This window comes from Hypoxylon fragiforme (assembly GCF_022984875.1).
Source record: "Hypoxylon fragiforme strain CBS 206.31 chromosome Unknown GGS25scaffold_2, whole genome shotgun sequence".
NCBI classification, from domain to species: domain Eukaryota; kingdom Fungi; phylum Ascomycota; class Sordariomycetes; order Xylariales; family Hypoxylaceae; genus Hypoxylon; species Hypoxylon fragiforme.
In genome coordinates this window covers 3,217,253-3,236,164 of record NW_026054757.1, presented here as the reverse complement: position 1 = coordinate 3,236,164, position 18,912 = coordinate 3,217,253, and the positions used below count along the sequence as shown (strand labels likewise).

Below are 18,912 nucleotides of genomic sequence, written 5' to 3'. Positions count from 1 at the left end.
ACGGATTCGACGTGGCGGGTTCCAGCTCTCGCACATACATACCTCTGGATGCCCGGTTAGCCGCGTAGGTAGTGGGTGATGATGTCTGTGCCTGCCTCGAAGCAGCATCGAGGAATGGGCGTTGCCGAGAACGCCTAGGTTGCCTAAATAGGCTGCGAGATATCTACCAAGCACGAATGTCACCTTCCCATTGTCGACGCTGAGCTCGTTTGGCATGTCGTGCCAGGCAGTGGATGTGGGCAGCCCGAGTATCCCACACCGAGCGTGCGCGAGGGGGAGAACAAGTTGCCGTCACAGGTAGCCGGTAGAACCAGGCAACACTACCTAATCATGCCATTCATCATCTATGAGCAGCCATAGCTCCTGGGGTGCTAGTAGGATTTCATCAGCGTAGCCATGTACAAACGTGTCTTTTCACCGTTTCTTATAGGTAATTTCCACAATGAGAATCTAGTGTCGCCGTGTAGAAAGAAAGAAAGCAGTTCGCGACGCGAGGTGAGTGTTCCTGGGCCAAGTATCACGAGCGTACGCGAAAGCTCGCCTAGCTTCCCTCCCTATGCCACCCCCCCCCCCCTGGGTGCCCGGGTAAGGCCTCCCCAGCGAGGTCGAAATCTCCGTCCTCTGTTTGTCCAGACAAGGGAGGGGGTAAGGCTTGAATGGCTCTCTTGCCGATTTCGAGATGGGCCAGCTATGGGTAGGTATAGTACGGGTTGCAGGCAACTGATGATAATGTAGACCCCGTAACTTGTGAACATCAACCCAGCGGGCAAGGGATGTTCCCGCTGCATTCACTTTGTTTTATGCCAGCAGGTGATAGGCTTATATACCCCGCGGACGGACGAGATAAATGTGGTTTCGTTCGCTGCTAGAAGGCTACCTAGGTACCTAGTTGGCTCAATATAAAGATCTGGATAGTATTTCTCTCGCCATGCATCATATAGGAGGTATATAACCAGCTTCTTCCTGGAAATCTTGTTCGTTATGATTGCTTTCATCCCGTCTAGCCCCTGACTCAGGTCGCCAGGATCATAACACATTGTCTGTTCTATTTGGACATTAACTATCGAGACGTGATGAGTAGGTAGGTAGGTAGACCTCCAAATTTCCATGCGTAGTGCCCACGTACGCAGCCTGATGCATACCTAGATAGTAATTGAGTCCCGTTTCTACCTTGATACTTTGGTATGTCATGAGCCAAGAGTTTGCTATATAGGTAGCTCCAGTATTTTACCTTGAAGACAAGATGACACATGCATGACCAGGACAATAAAAAGGGGGGAGGACATTTCGTAAACCACCAAAGAAGCACCGATTGTGATAATTCACATGCACAATTCAAGAAAATCGAACACAGAAGGCGGTTTCAACTACTAGGCAGATTCAATAGCACACCGACATTACCGATATGTATCATACACTTTGCTCACTTCACACGCCACACAAAACACTCAAGTCCCGAAGATGAAGTTTAAAGAGTTCAATGTTCTATGCCGCTTTTTGGACCATGTATACCTATGTAGGCACCTATTGTAAACATTGTAATTCGTACTACTGGGTACGATTCCCATTTTCCCGCTGCCATAAAACTCCACCCATAGATACCTAATGAATCACTCGAACTTGTATCGCTGGTAGTGGATGTAGCGCTTCATTCCAACCCAATTAATCATGGCCTTTTTTTTTAATGAGCTCTTTCGTATTTTGATTCAAGGGTTTCTTTTTTTTTCCCGCAGCCCGGTTTGCTGCAAATCCCATTAGTCCCGGTGGCGCCTTGGGCTTTTGTTTATAATCATCGTCACAGCTAGCAATGAAGCTTGGCTGGTCCCATTCGTGGGAAACGTTTAGTACTTGGTTGCTCTAGCGGCAGACGACGGGTGAAGTCGGCCGTTTCCAGTAGACTCATCGCTGTCTTCCACGACCGCGCCCTCGTTGCTCTCGCCGTACACTTCGCGCTCGAGACCCTTGGCGGCATCCCAGCTGGCCTTCTCTGCCAGAATAACGTTGCTTCTACGTCGGTCTGGGTTGCTCTTGGCTCGCACCACTTCGGCCTTGCTACGCCGTAAGTAGCTTGATACGAAAAACGACCCAAATAGATAGGTGAGAGGAAGCAGGTAGACGACGTTGAGCCAGATAGCAAAGGTGGATCCGCTGGTGGTAATGCAGTCAACCTTCTGGTATTGGGTCGCGTACTCGATAGGTGTAGAGTGAGATCCTGAGGGAGACACCACGGCACCTGCACCGGCAGCTCCAGCTGCACCGAAAAGCATCTTCATCACATTATCAACGACAGCATTAGATGCGCTGGTTGCATTGACAGTAGGGTGGGAAGTAATGATGGGGGCACCAGCGGAATGAGCGTCGACCTGGACGGGTACCAAGTACGAGATGAACGAATGAATCATGGCGCAAGAAGCGCCGACGACGAATTGAGTGATTTGAAGCGAGGTAAGAATACGCTTGATGAAGGTGGGGACGCGAATATTGAAAGCAGTCACAGTGAAATATGTGTACTGTCTTGGAGTTAGCAGTTGCTAGTATAAAAAACGTTTGGGTGGTAGGAGCGAAAACTTACCATGAGAGTATGGATGGCCGAGTTAAAGAATACGAAAATCCAGATAGGGGTAGCCATATAACGAATACCGGCCCACATAGCCATCATGGCACCTGCGTGGTGGTAGGTTTGAAGTGTCGAGCTGAGCTTTCCCTTGGCGAGAATGATAAGTGTATCAATAACCTCGTAAAACTTGCTAACATAGAAGAGCCAGCCGTAAAAAGCGAGGCCCCCGTTCCAAAGTCGTCCGGCATCATCTCGGCCAGGAGCACCATCAGCTCCCAAAGAGCCGACCCCCGATATAGAATCCCAAGTGCCCGAGTTGTGGTTGAAGCTGAAGGCATTTCCTAGACCAGCGGGCCCGTGGAATTTGCAGAGACTGTCGACAGTCCCAGCCCAGCCATTAGGGCCGGCAGGGCTCACTAGTGCACTTCGAAGAGCGTTAAACATGCCAATCCAAGTCCATGCCGAGTATACGGCGAGGAAGACATTGTGTAAGATGACGAAGACGCGGAATGCTCGAGTCTTACTGATAGCCCATGGCTTCTTCCCCGTGGACCTGTTGTATATGTTGAGTGCCTTGGCGGTAACAGCGTAGACAGTTGCAATCGTAATTGGAACCTTGGGATCTAATGCATTGAGGTATAAACTGTCCGGTATGGTAAAAGGGTAATCGGATTGTAGTGGAGGAATAGTTTGCGGCTCTGCGTACGGAGGGAACTGGAAGAGGCTCGCCTGAGGAGGCGAGAGAAAGACCAAAGGCGAAGCCATATTGTTATTAGAGCTCTATATCGTTTCGATATGTCTCAAGATTCAATATCTAATCCTGATACCGAGACCCGAGACTCGAGAATGTTACTTGTGTCTGGTGTTGAGCTGTGCGCACGACAAGATGTAATAGTCGTGTGATATCTCTAACAGGGTTGGTTGTGTTTGTAAGTTGATATGCGGAAGAAGGACTAGAGTGGTTAGAATGATTAGTATGAAGAGAAGAAAATGGGAAAAGAAACAATGTTCATTTATCGTGATGCCATCAAGTACATATTAACCATCAGTAGAATTTCACAAGGAAAGATTAAATAAAAAAAATTATAATATATCAAGGGATTATGCGTGTGTGCCTGCATCATTGAACCATTGAACCATTGAACCGCGGTATTCAACGACCCTGGACACGCTAACAGCAGGGTTGGGAGCTGGGGGCCCCAGTCACAGGGCGATGAAGGCGCCGTTACGCAAATTCCTTCCGTGATACAGGTACAACAGGTACCACAAGGCCCAACAGTTGAAAGGCGGTGGTCCTTTCGTAGATGTGTCTGAAATGTCATTGGCTTATTCGACCCGACTCTTCCAAATCGGGTATTTAACCCCCCTTGTAGATTTTCGGGTTAGAAGGGTTCGAACTCAATCCTATCGCGATTAGGTAACGCTTGACGTATTTTAGACGTTTTCCTTCCTCCAATTCTTCCAATCTTTTTTTGTTGGTGCTCCAGTTCAAGTTGCACCTGATGCACCTGATGCACTTAATGCCCTCAAAGCCCTCAAGCCCATCATGCTCTCCAGAATGCATGTTTCGTGTTAAAACGGCCAAACGGGCAGTTGAGACAGCATATCCATACCAGTGACCTTACCAGTGACCCTACCAGTGACCTTACCTACACATGGTATCACTTGAGAAGACATGTGAGATCCCGACTCCCGAGGAACCCTACATACCTGTCTTAGTGGAGCTTTTAGTTATTGGTAGGAATATTAATTCGAATATTGCTTCTTCGTATATTTGTTGTATACGCCGGCCGACGTGCGAAAAGCGGCATTGCTACCGATGGCAATTCAAGACCAGAACGATCCTTGTAATAATAAAATGCCTAACCTAGATGATTATGATGTGATCAGATATAGATATGTATGATGCGGTGCGAAGCGATGCCTGGGTAGGCGTGGGTAGGACAATCCAGTCCATTTGGGCCGTTTGGGCCGTTTGGCCCGTCTAGCCCGTCTCTGCCTTGTGAAGATAATTCATCTTCCGTTGGGGAGGTTTCCAAACCCAAACCCAAATATCGGTGACGGAGTCCTCGGCGCGCGCATCTAGCCATGTAGATCTAGTATAATCTAACCTAGGCTAGTATACTCTCATCTACTAGGGAGGCATAGTCGTTCGTTGTTTGTTACATAGCTGCATGCGCAGTTGAGAAAGTTAAATTCAACTAGGACAAGGTGACAAGCGTTGACAGATGTTTATTCTTATAATATTCCACAGGGAATGTGTAACAGTAAGCAAGTCCAGTATATGAGTTGAGGTTGATTACTCTTACTCTTGAAATGGTGGGACTCTCTTACCTCTCTCACCTCTCCCTCTCTCATAAGGTGCATAAGGTGAATAATACAGCAATGATATATCTACCTACATATGTACTATGAAGGCAGTCTTTGAATCTGAGACAATTGAAATCATTAGCGTAAATGAGGATGCGGCAACGTACATACATAGTATAGTACATACTACCCAGCTAGGAAAAGCTTCTAGATGGATTCCCAACAAAATACTATGTATGTTTGACTTCCCCTCATTCTAGTTATACAACGGTGAACTGTACTTGTACTATAATATGTACCTACATATAAATAGCCCCGCGTTGTGGCCCCCTTCTTTGGCCTACAATAGGTTACTATGCAGTTTAAATAACTGTTTAATCCGCCATATGCATTCTACAGTACATAAGTTATACAATACCTACATATGTCATACATAAATTCTGTACTCCCTAACGCGTCAGTGTCGACGCGGATTTTGATGACACTGAGTCTTTGGAAAGATAAGCTGTCACAGAGCCTCACAGAAGCTACATACCGTATATCTGGTACATGGGATTGCACATGTCACGAATGTTTATCAAACTTCAAGTCATACCCTTGCATACCTATACGAATTACCTAGTAATGCACATTCGAAGACTACTACATACATGTAGTTATGTACTACCTAAGTATGACTTACACTACCTAGTACCCTATTCAAATCATTCATTGATACACGTTTGATGTGGCAAGTTTACAACATTGAAGTAACAGGTTTGCAAGTTTACAGCTGTACAAGTCAAAAGTTGCCCCCTCCTCAACAAATTTGAAACCTACCTAAGGTACCTAAGTAGGTAGGTAGGATTCATTTTTGTCTTTTTTTTGTTCTTTTTCTTTATATATAACTACCTAGGCCTAGGTAACTATATATATATATATATTTTAACACGTGGGTGGACGGAGCGAACGGAATGTCGGCTCAAAACCCATGCAAGTAATTCTTCGATATACAATTACATTCCCATACCTTTTCTCTTTCCCCAGGTTAATTAATACCTTGCTTTAGTATTGTCGCCATATTAGTCATCCACACCTAGGTAATCATCTGACATCCATCCATGGATAATTTTAGTGCAGGTTTTCCCCGTACACCTAGGTACCTAGGTACATACTATAAACAGCTCTAAACTGTACAAAGTAAACTCCATCTGGAGTACCTACATAAGCCGAGATCCCCAAGGCTTCCCCAAGTTTCCTAACCAAGGTAACCAAGGTATCTGTTTACATACCCCGCGATTGTAACCAGTTTACCAGCCTCCAACTGCCAAACTAAACAATAATAGGTAAAGAGTCATGCACGGTTCAGTTATATCTCTATTATTTCTACACATTCCTAGTCGACGATCAGACTCAGCTAGTTGACGAACTGACCATGTCGCTTCAAAGATGTTCCCAAGAAATCGGCAATTCGATGGCAATTCAAGCCGTGGTAACTAGCCATACCCATTTATCTCGAGCCAGTTATCCACTCAGTCCACTCCCATTTATAACCTCAAGTGATTCATTTCTTGTATATAATCAATCCATCATTAGACGAATCAATCTTTAGAATAGACGTGATGGGTGTTACTCACCATCTCAGCGCTCCTATACCTCTTCAGCTTCCCGAATTAGGGCCTGACACATATTTCACCCAGACACAATGGAAAACCCTCTTCGCTCTCATAGACGCCGTGATCCCCTCCATTGTAGCCGAGTCAGCGGTAACAGACCGGAAAGCTCAGCTAAAAATACCCGAGTCCCAGTATGCAGAAACGTATGAACAATTTAAGAAGTCTATGATATCTCCGCCATCTTATGATCAATTTCAAGAGTACCTTAAAGCAAGCCCGCTAGACAACCCACGGTTTATAGAACAGCTCAAACGTACCTTTCAGGGCATCCCGGCCGGTAGTCAGAAGCAGTTAGCTGGCATGCTGGATCTGTTAGAGTAAGATATAGCCTCACTCTGCCATACCCGTCGTGAACATTGGAGTTACTAACGAATTGAGAAGAACTCGTATCGGGGCTTTGGTAGCCACGGGATATTGTACCCCCATACACGAACAACCTGTTCATGTCCGGGAAGGGATCATTAAGTCATGGAATGCATCATGGGTCACCCTTTGGCCAACCGTTGCAAAATCCATCATGAAGATGACTAAACTTCTATTTGCTCAGACCAGTCCTTTGCTACTTGAGCTTAATGGCTATTCAGGTATCACCGAAGACTACCGGCCGAGCGAGGCATTTGACTTCAATTTCATGCAATTTGAGGCTGGGTCCGAGGTAGAGACGATTGACACTGACGTTGTGATTGTTGGCTCTGGCTGCGGAGGGGCTGTATGCGCCAAGGTGCTCTCCGAAGCTGGACATAAAGTCATCGTCGTTGACAAGGGCTACTACTTTCCCCCATCTCAGCTGCCAATGACTTTCGAGGCGGCCGGTGAATATCTCTACGAAGCAAAGGGCGCCTTACAGAACGCGAGTGGGACTATGCCAATCCTTGCGGGAAGCTGTTGGGGAGGAGGCGGAACCGTCAACTGGAGTGCCAGTCTCCAACCTCAGGGGTTCGTACGGCAAGAGTGGGCGGAAGAGGGGCTTGGCTTCTTCCTCACCCAAGAATTCCAACACTGTCTAGACCGTGTGTCCGACTTTAGTGAGTTCTTTTCCTAGCTCCCTAAAATCTAGATTTATGCTTTAGGGAACGGAGTTGAAGTTTGAAAGCACCTGATCCTACCTAGCGATGTCGTTATTCGATTTTCTGGAACAAGAAAGTACTAATCGGATATTGGTAGTGGGTGTCAGCGATGCTCATATTCGCCACAATCATAGGGCAAATGTCCTTCTTAACGGGGCAAAGAAACTTGGTTGGACCGCGAAACCGGCTCCTCAGAACACTGGAGGCACTGAACATCATTGTGGAAGCTGTGGCTCGGGATGCAGCTCCTCTGGGAAGAAGGGCCCCAATGTGACCTGGCTTCCAGCTGCTAGCGAGGCAGGCGCAAAGTTCATTGAGGGATTCTATGCTTCCGAAATACTCTTCGATGATACCCAAAAAAGAACAAAACGAGCCGTGGGTATTTTGGGGACATGGACGGCACGGGATAAAGACGGAAATCTTCACACACCCGAGTCTGAGAGAACAAAGAGACAAGTCCGAATTAGAGCGAAGAAAGTGATAGTAGCATGCGGGACACTCCATAGTCCATTGTTATTGATGAGGAGCGGACTGAAAGTGAGATCACACCCACTCATATACTTCCTAAGGTACATACCTATTGTATATCGAGCTAACTGAATACTACCAGAACCGTCATATTGGCAAGAATCTCCATCTACACCCTGTCGCTCATGTCAACGCCACCTTTGACCAAGAAACCAAGGGCTGGGAAGGTAACTATCACTCCACGCCGGCAGCACGGTAGCTAAGCTAATGACTTTACGCACCTAGGGGCCATCTTGACGAGTGTCTGCACTAGTTTTGAAAATCTGGACGGCAAGGGGCACGGCGTCAAAGTCGAGCCAGGTGGCATGACTGTACGAAAAGTTCCCCTTTTTATCATATTAATCTTTCTTTGACTCGATCTCCCAAGCTAATATTTTGGCCTATCCTAGCCCTACTTGTTGTTGTACGATCACCCGTGGCGGAACGCATTGCAGTGGAAGCTAGACGCACTAAAGTGTAGGCAAATGGGAACCTGGATCTCCTTAGCCCGCGACCGTGACACGGGCCGCGTGTACGCCGGCCCGGACGGCCGTCCCGTCATAGACTATACGCCATCAGCCTTTGACCGCAAGCACATACTCGCTGGCATCGTCGCCACCGCCAAGCTATGCTATATCGAGGGCGCGACCGAGATATGGCCATTAATCCAAAACGTGCCCTCGTTCGTGCGCCCCGCCAAGCCAGAACCCTCCACCCCCGAGACGGAGGTGGAGGGGCACGACTTCGACCAAGGCATCAACGACCCAGCCTTCGCGGCCTGGATCCGGACTCTCGAGAACACCAACTTCGACTCTCCCAACGTCGGCTTCTCGTCCGCGCACCAGATGGGCACGTGTAAGATGGGCGCGAGCCCGGACAAGGGCGTCGTGGACCCTAATGGCAGGGCCTGGGAGGCGCAGAACCTGTACGTCGCGGACGCGAGCGTGTTCCCGTCCGCCAGCGGCGTCAACCCCATGATCACAAACATGGGCATCGCCGATTGGATCGCCAGGGGCATCTCCCGGGACCTCAAGAAGGAAGACTCGGCCGTGCTGAAGAATGTACTGTATGAGGAATGATGGGGTGTGGTGACGCAGGTGTAAGCTGTAGGTGCCCACGCATGTTTATATTAGTATTCTAGTTTGGGCGTTGAGGAACGTTGTGGATATTTTTAGCTTAGGTAGTTATTTCGTTGACGCGCTCGTCACTTATTTCTCATGCAAATAGGCACATACAAATATTAGGTGCATATCTACCTACCTACCTACCCATTTCTCTTCCCACTATGTACAAAGCCAGTGTGTAGTTTACAAGCACCCCCAGTGAGTCAGATATAGGAAGTTTTAAAACATAATACTACCAATACACGCCTCTCTTACCCATGCCACCACATGTTGCGCATAGAGATCATTGCATCAAAGTCCTACTTACTAGAGCCTCACTTAACTCATAGGAGCAGGGATCTGCAAGTATTTACACACCCTGCCTTGAAGATCCCTAGGCTAGTGCCTACACTCGACTTGAGCTGAGATGTCAGGAACGTAGTAGATATGTTGTGACACGATCCATTCATTCATCTCTCACACACACACACGCACCCCACCCCGCGAAGTCCTACGTACAACGATCTCTCAGCACGGTTTGAGGGTTTTTGAAGAGTCGCCGATAGTATGTATATCAGATCTACCTGCCTATGCCTCCCATCTCGGTAGATAGTTGAGTATCACAGACCAGTGGCTCAGGGGGTGGTGTCAAGGTAGGTAACCCGCACTAGGTACCTAGCCAAAGGACCGAAAGGAAACGGCTGTGGGAAGAAGTCTGCGTCTACTTACCTAGTACCTACTTATTAGATAATGTACTATCCCCTCCACTCAACGCAGCGGTATGTAGTTTGGGGGCCCCCACGATGTCGTTCAAATCCCGTATTACCTAATAGTATACCTAGGTAGGTACCCTTCCTTGCTACGCCAGCCCGCCCCGAACGAGGAAAACGTGGTGGAGATTGCGTGCAACCTGCAACGTTGAGCGTTGTAGGGGCCGAAACGATGCGGCCGGCTGTTGTGCGGCTCATGTAGGGATAGGACGGTAGGTAGGTAGGTAGGGAGGTAATGCTGTCCTACGCGCACAGAACCAGGTACAGGTAGCCCCGAGATAGATTGCTTATGGCACATGTAGGTACTCTTAGTAAACAATGATAATGGGGGCCGAATAGACGGAGGAGCTATGATGTTGAGGCTCGAAGGGACGAGTGCTACGTGCCTAGCTAAGTAGCTAGGTTAGGTAGGTAGATTCCCCGAGCTTGGCTGTGGTATCATGAGAAGGCCCTTTTCGGCGAACGTGCCCACCGAAGTATGTAGGCATGACTGAGCAATTCGAAACGGCTGGTAGGGCTGATAATCGCACGGCTTTCTTTCCCCCAACGCCAAGTCAACGTCCATCCAACTGTTCGTGGGATGGTAGTGGCAGTTATCGTGATTTATTACGCTTAGAATGCACCTGTCAGCAGCGTGCCTGCCGGTATGGTAAGGTAGGTAAGGCTGGAGTTACAAGACAATACACGGCCTCACCTCGTGCAGATAGATTTGATAGTCTACATGATACCTACCTACCGAATATAAGTAGCCAGCCAGCCTTCTTCTTCTTCCTCCGGGGTCGTGTCTGCCTTGAGCCCGTCAGTCTGGTCTATCGGAGACCACTTACCTCTTCACTACTACCTAAGCTAAGCCCGGGCCAGGTAGTAATCTTCAGCAGCCTCTATCTCGGGTGGGTTGGTAGTCTAGAACAAACAACAGACGGCGAGGTCCTCCAAGCGTGACGACAGCCTTGTGCACTTGTGACGTTGGTTCATGCATATATATATATATATATATGGCACGTCTCGTGCCCGCGGCTACGGCACGCTGCTCCGAATACTGAACTGGGAATGGTAGCGGCCATGCCGTTATCTGCACGATACCTACCTACCTACCCAGAAACTGGGGAAGGGTCATGTCTAGGTACTTAGGTGGGTAGATAGGGAGGTACTGGTACAATACATACTAACTGAGGGTCGGCTGTTGCAGATATTTATCTACCTAGGTAGGTATGTATGCTCAATAGGGAAGATTCGGGTTCGGCACATAGAAGCCGTAGGCATCGCCCCCAACATTACATTGAATGCCCCCCTAACCAGATGTCTGTCAATGTAACTTAGTACCAACCAACCTACCTACATACATATATGTATATGGTAGGCAGTAGGCTGCGAAATAGTCTGTATGCAGCACGAGTCTTAGGTATCACCACATGGAACACATGGCGAAACTTTTTTCGAGCCCCCCCCAAAAAAAGTCCGATGGTAAGAGATCCATATGACATATGCGTATGAAGCTTACTTGTTTGTTTACTTACTGTACCGACATATGTATTGGAGGTCTGGACTGAAGAGAGAAAGATACAGAGTTCGCGATCCGGCTGGTTAGGACCGTTAGGTACCTAAGCATGCATCAGATTCAATGTTCCCTTTCTACTCTTCTACTTTATATAGGTATTCGTAAGGCAGCCAATAGACATCGCTGACGCCATCCCAGATTGACTGTCGTGTTCGGGTCGTAAAGAAAGAGAGATCATGCAAAAGAACTGGCTTGGCTGCTCGAATCTGTAGCATCGTATGTATCCAACCTTAGTAGTGTGATAATTTGTACTGCAGTAGAGGCGAAAACCAAAAAGGGGGTTCCAGATCTCGTTCTTCAGGATATAAATAACTCAGCCGCACCAACCACCCACACGCCATGCAGTACGCCACTCTATTCCATCTCTTTTGAACAAGATATATCCAGGACTACCTTAGGTACTTGGGTACTAGGCTTATAAAAATCCACGCTGTGGCCGTATGTAGGTATCTTACAATATGCCTCATGCATTCAGCATGCATCTTCTGTCGTCAGCACCTTTGCGAGGCGAAAAAAAAAAGAACCACGAAAGGAAGGATGGGTAAGCAATAAAGTATGCGGGAAATAACATCTTAATGCCGTCGTACCTAATAAATATGTTTCTGATAAAACACCGGAATCTACTCAGGTTCCGGTGTTCTATACCAGGTCAGGTAATCGGAAGGTAAATCCATACATCATCGTATTCGTTACACGCGCGCATGTCATACCATCTTATTACATATATGTGCTCATGCTTTGAGATCCTTCGATACACTTACGCCTTGTAATGGCAAGAAGATTGATGCAGATAGGTAGGTAGGTATCAACCACGCCGCCTCCCTTGCGGTCTGACGACGCTATGTAGCACCGCATCGTGGGTTACGAGAAAGAAGAAAAGAAATAGAAGCAAAGTCCATCTTGACGAATCTGGAGGAAACAGCAAATCCATACATTATGTATAGGTAAGTAGGTTGTGGTAGGGGGTTAAAACTAACATGCCGAAGAAAAGAGGCATCCAACCAACAACCTACACCTAGGTATGTATGTATGTACCCTTGGTACCCAGCCATATATCGCATGTATTATAGTTAGCTATGCTATGGTAATGTGTGGCGCAGTAAGCACATGTCAATTTCTACCCTACCATAACTACTACCTACATACCTACATACAGTAGTTAATAGGTAACTAGGTGACCATTCTCTCACCAACCCAAGAAGAAGCACGTCCTGGAGATCCCCCACACCCGACCTTACCTCATCCAGAACCCAAACCACCTCCCTAAACCAAACAACAAGCCACCTACCTATTCCGCACAAGAGCGGAAAAAGGAACGAGATCTGCGCGGAAACTGCTGGGGGAGCCCTATCACTCACTGCCTAGGTGCCTCCGAAAATTTCTTGCTTGCCTCGATTAGGCACCTAGGGAAGTACCGAGAATACCACACTACAACTAGTCACGACTACAACATTATCTAGTAACTACCTATCTATTCATCGCTACTATCGTAAATCCAGTAGGTCGTAAGCCGCCCTGTCCCCCTACTAGTAAAAAGTCCCCCCCCCCCCCCCCCCCTCTAACACCACCCGAGTAACATGCGATGCGATTGATCGTCCGAAAACAAATTATAAAAAAAAAAAAAAAATGTCATGTCCTGTAATATCGTGCTCTGGCCTTGGGACTGTTTCGGCATTAGGTACTTGAATACCTACCTACCTACCTACCTAACCTACATCATTGCCTCCTTAAGGTAAGTTACCTACCTACCTAGTAATCCGTAGTTCGGTGATAAAACACCTGCGATCTAGGTACCACCGCGACCCATCTCACTCATCACAAGGAGCCCAGGGTTCCCTTTCCCCCTTTACACCATTCTCACCCTGTAACCTACCCAAACTACCTCCTAGGTAACATATCTATGCTGACATGAAGGTTACATAGGTATTATCGTAGGTGCTACAACACAGCGGAGAATGGTGACCGGAAAGTAAAACCAGCTAGGTAAGTCGGTACCAAACTAGATAGGTACCTACCTAGAAGATAGGTATCAGCCGAGAAAAGGCTCATGGCCCAGCACGCACGAACGCATGCCACCGGTGTTACGTTTCTTTTTTCTTTTTCCATTTCCATCCCTTCTTCCGCGTGGTCTCCACGCTTTCATTGAAAGGTACATACGTACATAGTAATCAGAAAACATAATCACATGAAAATTCACACAAGACACCTAACAAGCTGGCACATTGCACTTTATGATGTTTAAATTAACTACTATAAGTGACTTTCAAACTAAGCGAAAACGCAAAGGGGGTGAGTTTTTTCTTTCTTCGAACCAAGTCGGCAGATTGCCTCCAGGGCAAAAACTGCACGACATAATAACGCCCTGATAATCCAGCGCCTCAAAGGCATACTCGGGTTGAGCGAATACATTGCACGGCAATGCATTCCCCGTGTAGCCCACCCTTCACCCATATCCCGGGAAACGTTTTCGTTTGCGCCGCGAGGTTCCGGGTGTATCGTAGTGAGACGATGCTACGAGTTACCGCACATCATTCCTAACCCTATGCCCCTAACGGAAAACCAAACAACCAAACCCCTTCATCGGCTTTTGCAACAGACTACAAGTCTTGCTTGTCGTCGCATCGGTATCTAACTCGACGCGGCGCTTTGTAGAGCCTTATTAGGGGGAGAGGTCTTGTTCCGGGGTATCGACTGATGGACCTAAAATGATGTGGGTAAGGACGGCGAGTAAAGGGCTCCGCATTTCCCTGCTCAGCAGGTGTTTCCAAATTATGCCCAGCTTCTTTGATGTGAGATCGTGAGATCTTTCCCCCCCTCTCGCATTCAAGTCCTATCTATTGCGTCTCCGGATGGTCGCCGATCTTGCCACGGCTCGAAATCACGGAATGGCGTAAAAGGGCCTAGACGCTTTGACAACCAGTGCCAGCCTCTGACAGCAGTATCTCAGATAACCTGCGATTTTTGTCGGTCGGTTTCGGAATACAATGAAGAATCGACCGTGGAAAAAAATGCAAACTTGGGAACCCAGTTCCATGCACTTTTCCTACCGAATAAGTCCATTTTCGGCTTAATGGGTTTTCTTGTTTCGAAGAGAAAGGTTCAACGTCGAGTCAAATGATGTCCTTTTCGTCGTGAGAAGCCGTCATTAAGCTCGTGGAATATTCATTATTAAAGTCGTTCGTTCATTCGTAACGCATTAAACCGAAGCCTAGGAAAATATATATATGGATATATATCCTTGAAGCGAGTACGCGGATGGAGGATCGAATTTGTCGTCCATAGTGTCGCGGATGGTTGGTCGAGGGGGTATCTTTGTCTAAGAAAGCCGCTTTATGCCGTGTATTGACAGAAAATGAAAAACAAACCAAAACCATCGCAATCCAACAGATATAAAAAATAACTAAAAAAATAAAAAAAAAAATGCTTGTCCTGTCCTGGTCTTTGCCGGGCGATGATCGGGCGCATTGCTGCTGATACCTCTTATTTTAAACATATAAAAAAAAGGAAATCCCGGCCTTACATATGTCGAGGCCCTGCTCTTCTTGTAAATGCAATCAGAAACCCACCCAGTCCCAGCCATGATGAGATGAAAGGAATATAGCTTGTGACCGAGCCAACGGTTGTAAAAATTGAGAGATATGACCCTCAGAAAAATCAGACGCTTCGCTTGTTAAACAAAAATACGTAAAGGAAAACCAAAATATTATATATGCCAAAAGATCGAAAGTTCGCTCCAACTTGATGCAAAACGCCGGGATGCCTTGGGACGGGATGGGATCTATGCCGTGGATGCCTTGTTTGAATAGGGGTGGAACAAGAACCGAAATCGCCATAGGAGTTAAGGACACTGCTACGAGGTCGTGACCACTGGATAGCGATCTCCCGTGGTGGGCGTTGATTGTCATATTGTCGTCGCATATTCCTGGTATCGATCCCAACCGAAGCCGCCGTATCCTACACCTACACCGCATTGCGACGCCAACATGCTGGGAAGCGGTAGTGCCGGAATAGGTGAGGTGACCATGGGTGAACTGTAAAACATCCCTGCCGTCGAATACGGTTGGCTATAAGGTACGGTTGGTGAAGGTACTTGAATCTCATGCAAGCTCATGTTGGCCCATATCGGCGTTGTCGACTCTACCGAAGACGTAACACTAGGGCTGGAAGGCAGCACACGCCATGGCTCAACCGGAGCGGGAAGCGCAGGTGAATGGACAGACTGCGACCACATGTTTGTGCCTATAGGCGAACTAGGCAATAATGGCGGTTGGCGGACGACATCGACAATCTTCGGCGGCGGCGGCAGCAACGGCTTATTCAACAATCCCATTATGTTGTTCTTGACTTCCTCACTCTTTCCACAAAGTAATTCTCCCATTCCCTCCTCTTCTAGCCCCTCAAGAGCAGAAACGTGAGTCCGATAAACGAATTTGTTGATGGCCTGAACAAAATCTTCATGCAATTTCTTGGCGTGTTGCTCTTTCTCGGGCCAGTCATAGGTGTCTGCTTTAGCATTGACGCAGTAGATTTCCTTGTGATACTCGATGAGGGATTCTATCGAGTCAGGCGTCAACTTGTAAGCAACTTCATTCCGCAATACCATGTCGACGTGCACGATGTAAGCCTCTATGTGTATGAGCTGGTAGTTAAAGAGGGCCTCTATCAACGGGTTAGAATCTTGACGTAATTCCGACTCGGGCGCTTTAGGTAACATCATCGAGGTCAAAGTCCAAATAGCATTCGGCGACGATAATGTTTCTGTTAGACATCTTTGATGTTGTGGTATGCTGTTGAGGGGCCTCTTGACTCGGTTTATGCGCTTGAGGGTTTGTGTTAACCAAGGCTCAACCTTTGATCCCAGGACGACGTTGACCGATGATGCTCGGGGCGCAAAAGCGGCGGCCGATGCCGGTAACAGTTGTGGGGCCATCGTATGGTAGTAGTGGTAGTAGGTAGTAGGCTCCTCACGAGGACACAAGGAAAAAAAATAATAAAGGTGACCAGGGAATATTTTAGGGTGGTGGAGAGAGGCTTTGCAAAATAGATAGAGGAAGGGGGGGGTGGTAGTTCAGTCAGATGGGAAAGCGAATAGTAATAAAAAGGACGGCACTGGAATTAGGCGTTCCCAAAGGACTGGGAATTAGCGTTTACGCCTACAACCGCAAATAAGAAGAAGAGAACGGTGGACGAGTAACTTCGTGTAGCTCGTGAAGAAGAAGGAGGAGGGTAAGAATCTCGTGTTGCCGGGTGGTGGGGGTTGTGTTATAGCAAATCCGTCTCGGTGCCTTTTTTTCCCTTTGCATATACTATAGCAGAGAATTAGCTACCATAGTGTCATTGAGAAATCGTTCTATTCCTCTTTTTATTAATTTTCTCCCTCTCCCTGCAACATCTTCTCCAACTTGTCCCTCACAAGCCCTCCTAATCCATCGGAGCATGCCTAGCTAGGCTGGCTGGTAATGGGATGGACACCCGGGCAGGTCTGGTTTTCCATGGTGGCCCACTGTCTTGCATTAGGTAGAATACCTAACCACCATCTCTAACTCAGGTCGCATCCGCAGGCGAGGCAACGTAAGTTGGCGGGTTAGAAATGGGTTGGCAGGGCCTAAGGGACTGGCAGGCATCAGACATACAGAAAGAGTAGAAAGAAAAAAAAATCCACCGATACCACGGCCGAACAGAGATCCTAGTCATGCGCGGCAAAGAGGAGCATGGTGGTAAGTGGGCTGTGTTGCGACTTGCATATTGTCCGAAGAGCGTAGGCAAATGGGAGGAATGGGTACAAGTTGTAAGTGAACAACCAAAGCTGAAAATGATGCAGGTTGTGGCCAGTGCAGCAAATGCAAGCCGATTGCAGCGCCACCCTTGTGGATGTATGTACCTACATATCAATCAATGATGTATGTAGCAGTACTAGTACCGAGTACCTGTACATTGAATTGATATCTTCAATGTTTCAAATCATACTAAATCATACATACATGTCCTATTATCATATGTACCTAGTACTATGAATATGTGTGCAGATGTACCAAGACCCACTTTAGAACATGGAACGAACACTGAAGCTTCAAGGTACCCACGTACAATGGATACAATGCCTACTAGGTAGTACATGCCTACTAGGTATTGTACCTACAAGGCACTGACCTACAAGGCACTGGGCCCTACAAACTGTAGGTAGTTAACTAAGGGCTTTCCTCATCCGGCACTTGATCAGGAAACATCCACTAACCTTATGTTTCCCCCTATTCTTTTTCGGAAAGGGGTGAACATGTCGGCGTTTCCTGATATACGACCATCCGCTCAATCAGGTAAAATACAGTCAATACAGTCACAGTCACTGTCAATACTCAACACAGTCATTACCAAGTAGGTACATCCACAATGTATCTTATGACAGGACTCAGGAGATCCCCAAATGGATTCAATTATTGGTACTAGAGGCAGCTTATACAGATCTAGCACTAAGGTATTGATTCTAGTGTATGGAGATTAGGAAGGGCCCACGGGAAACTGACTGACATCGCCGTTATTCCATCGGCCCATATGCTTGCTATTGAAGCTAGATCTATATTGGAATTCTAGAATGATATCTATCCCTTGGCTCGGTGATTCCTTTGAGATGTGATGTTCACATATCAACATCCCATTGTAACGTAGTCACTTTGACGGGGACGTTTTTGAGCCCCCCTCCCCTGAAGGTGATATCGCTGCCGGCTCTTGTGTATCAGATGCATTTTGATGTTGCCAATGAAGGCTCCGTATATCTGCCGGTTTCCTTGCCATGCTAGTACATACCTACATACATAGTATAAACATCTCTAACGAACTACATAGTCAACCTCTGCCTACCTACTTGCATACCTATCTACATAATGTCATGCAGGCTCCAGCTGTATGCAGATGTGCAGCAGCCCTGCAATAGCCGATGTCTCACTGAGTTGCACTTGTACATTTGCTGCTTCTACATAGGTGCAGAATGACCCATGAATCCATGTGGTAACCGACCAGCCGACCAGCCGAGAAGAGTACGCCTCACAGTTGGCCGATACCAAGCAAACCATTCGCGGCTAGGAGATTATATGCAGCCTTCGAGTATCTTTGGAAATTGCCGTATCAATGCGACTTACTACCGCTTATTCATTGGAAGGAAGCTGAAACGGGTTGAGAAATGGTCAGTACACATTGCCTGATGTTGATCGTCCGAAGGTATCTCCTTTGACGATATATACATCTTCACGAACAGCCAGTAGGACTTGTCAACATCCTGGAGCTACAATACGATGCTGCAGTTACTAGCTAGCTCCTGATGACTTGCATATGAGTGAGTACCAAGTAGGAATAGATTTGACGCGTCGTTGCCCCGGCAGGTAATCTGAAAC

The 18,912-nt window shown here is 47.3% G+C and overlaps 3 protein-coding genes across 3 annotated transcripts; 1 reads left to right on the top strand and 2 right to left on the bottom strand.

Annotated features, from left to right (window-relative positions):
• Positions 1-1,687: 1,687 nt before the first annotated feature.
• On the bottom strand, positions 1,688-3,504 carry GGS25DRAFT_139916 (GNS1/SUR4 family-domain-containing protein). Its single transcript, XM_049256298.1, has 2 exons — positions 2,573-3,504; positions 1,688-2,510 (listed from the first exon to the last, which is right to left on the bottom strand). The coding sequence occupies exons 1-2, from the start codon at positions 3,320-3,322 to the stop codon at positions 1,842-1,844; spliced, it is 1,419 nt and encodes a 472-aa protein (XP_049120440.1). The 5' UTR covers positions 3,323-3,504; the 3' UTR covers positions 1,688-1,841.
• Positions 3,505-6,114: 2,610 nt separating this feature from the next.
• On the top strand, positions 6,115-9,391 carry GGS25DRAFT_477557 (long-chain fatty alcohol dehydrogenase). Its single transcript, XM_049259855.1, has 7 exons — positions 6,115-6,192; positions 6,296-6,839; positions 6,904-7,547; positions 7,687-8,126; positions 8,200-8,284; positions 8,343-8,428; positions 8,507-9,391. Exons 2-7 carry the CDS (start codon positions 6,469-6,471, stop codon positions 9,173-9,175), a joined length of 2,295 nt encoding a protein of 764 aa, XP_049120439.1. The 5' UTR covers positions 6,115-6,192; positions 6,296-6,468; the 3' UTR covers positions 9,176-9,391.
• A 5,773-nt stretch (positions 9,392-15,164) lies between these two features.
• Positions 15,165-16,764, bottom strand: GGS25DRAFT_139783 (uncharacterized protein). The gene has a single exon (XM_049256297.1). The coding sequence runs from the start codon at positions 16,455-16,457 to the stop codon at positions 15,429-15,431; it is 1,029 nt and encodes a 342-aa protein (XP_049120438.1). The 5' UTR covers positions 16,458-16,764; the 3' UTR covers positions 15,165-15,428.
• Between the last annotated feature and the right edge of the window lie 2,148 nt (positions 16,765-18,912).

Excerpts from the sequence above, each read along its gene's own strand:
- GGS25DRAFT_139916 (XM_049256298.1), bottom strand. The coding sequence starts at position 3,322 with ATGGCTTCGCCTTTGGTCTTTCTCTCGCCTCCTCAGGCGAGCCTCTTC. Across the intron at positions 2,511-2,572 it reads CGGCCATCCATACTCTCATG|TACACATATTTCACTGTGAC; the intron begins GTAAGTTTTCGC and ends ACTCCAAGACAG.
- GGS25DRAFT_477557 (XM_049259855.1), top strand. The coding sequence starts at position 6,469 with ATGGGTGTTACTCACCATCTCAGCGCTCCTATACCTCTTCAGCTTCCC. Across the intron at positions 7,548-7,686 it reads AGACCGTGTGTCCGACTTTA|TGGGTGTCAGCGATGCTCAT; the intron begins GTGAGTTCTTTT and ends GGATATTGGTAG. Across the intron at positions 8,285-8,342 it reads AGAAACCAAGGGCTGGGAAG|GGGCCATCTTGACGAGTGTC; the intron begins GTAACTATCACT and ends TTACGCACCTAG.
- GGS25DRAFT_139783 (XM_049256297.1), bottom strand. The coding sequence starts at position 16,457 with ATGGCCCCACAACTGTTACCGGCATCGGCCGCCGCTTTTGCGCCCCGA.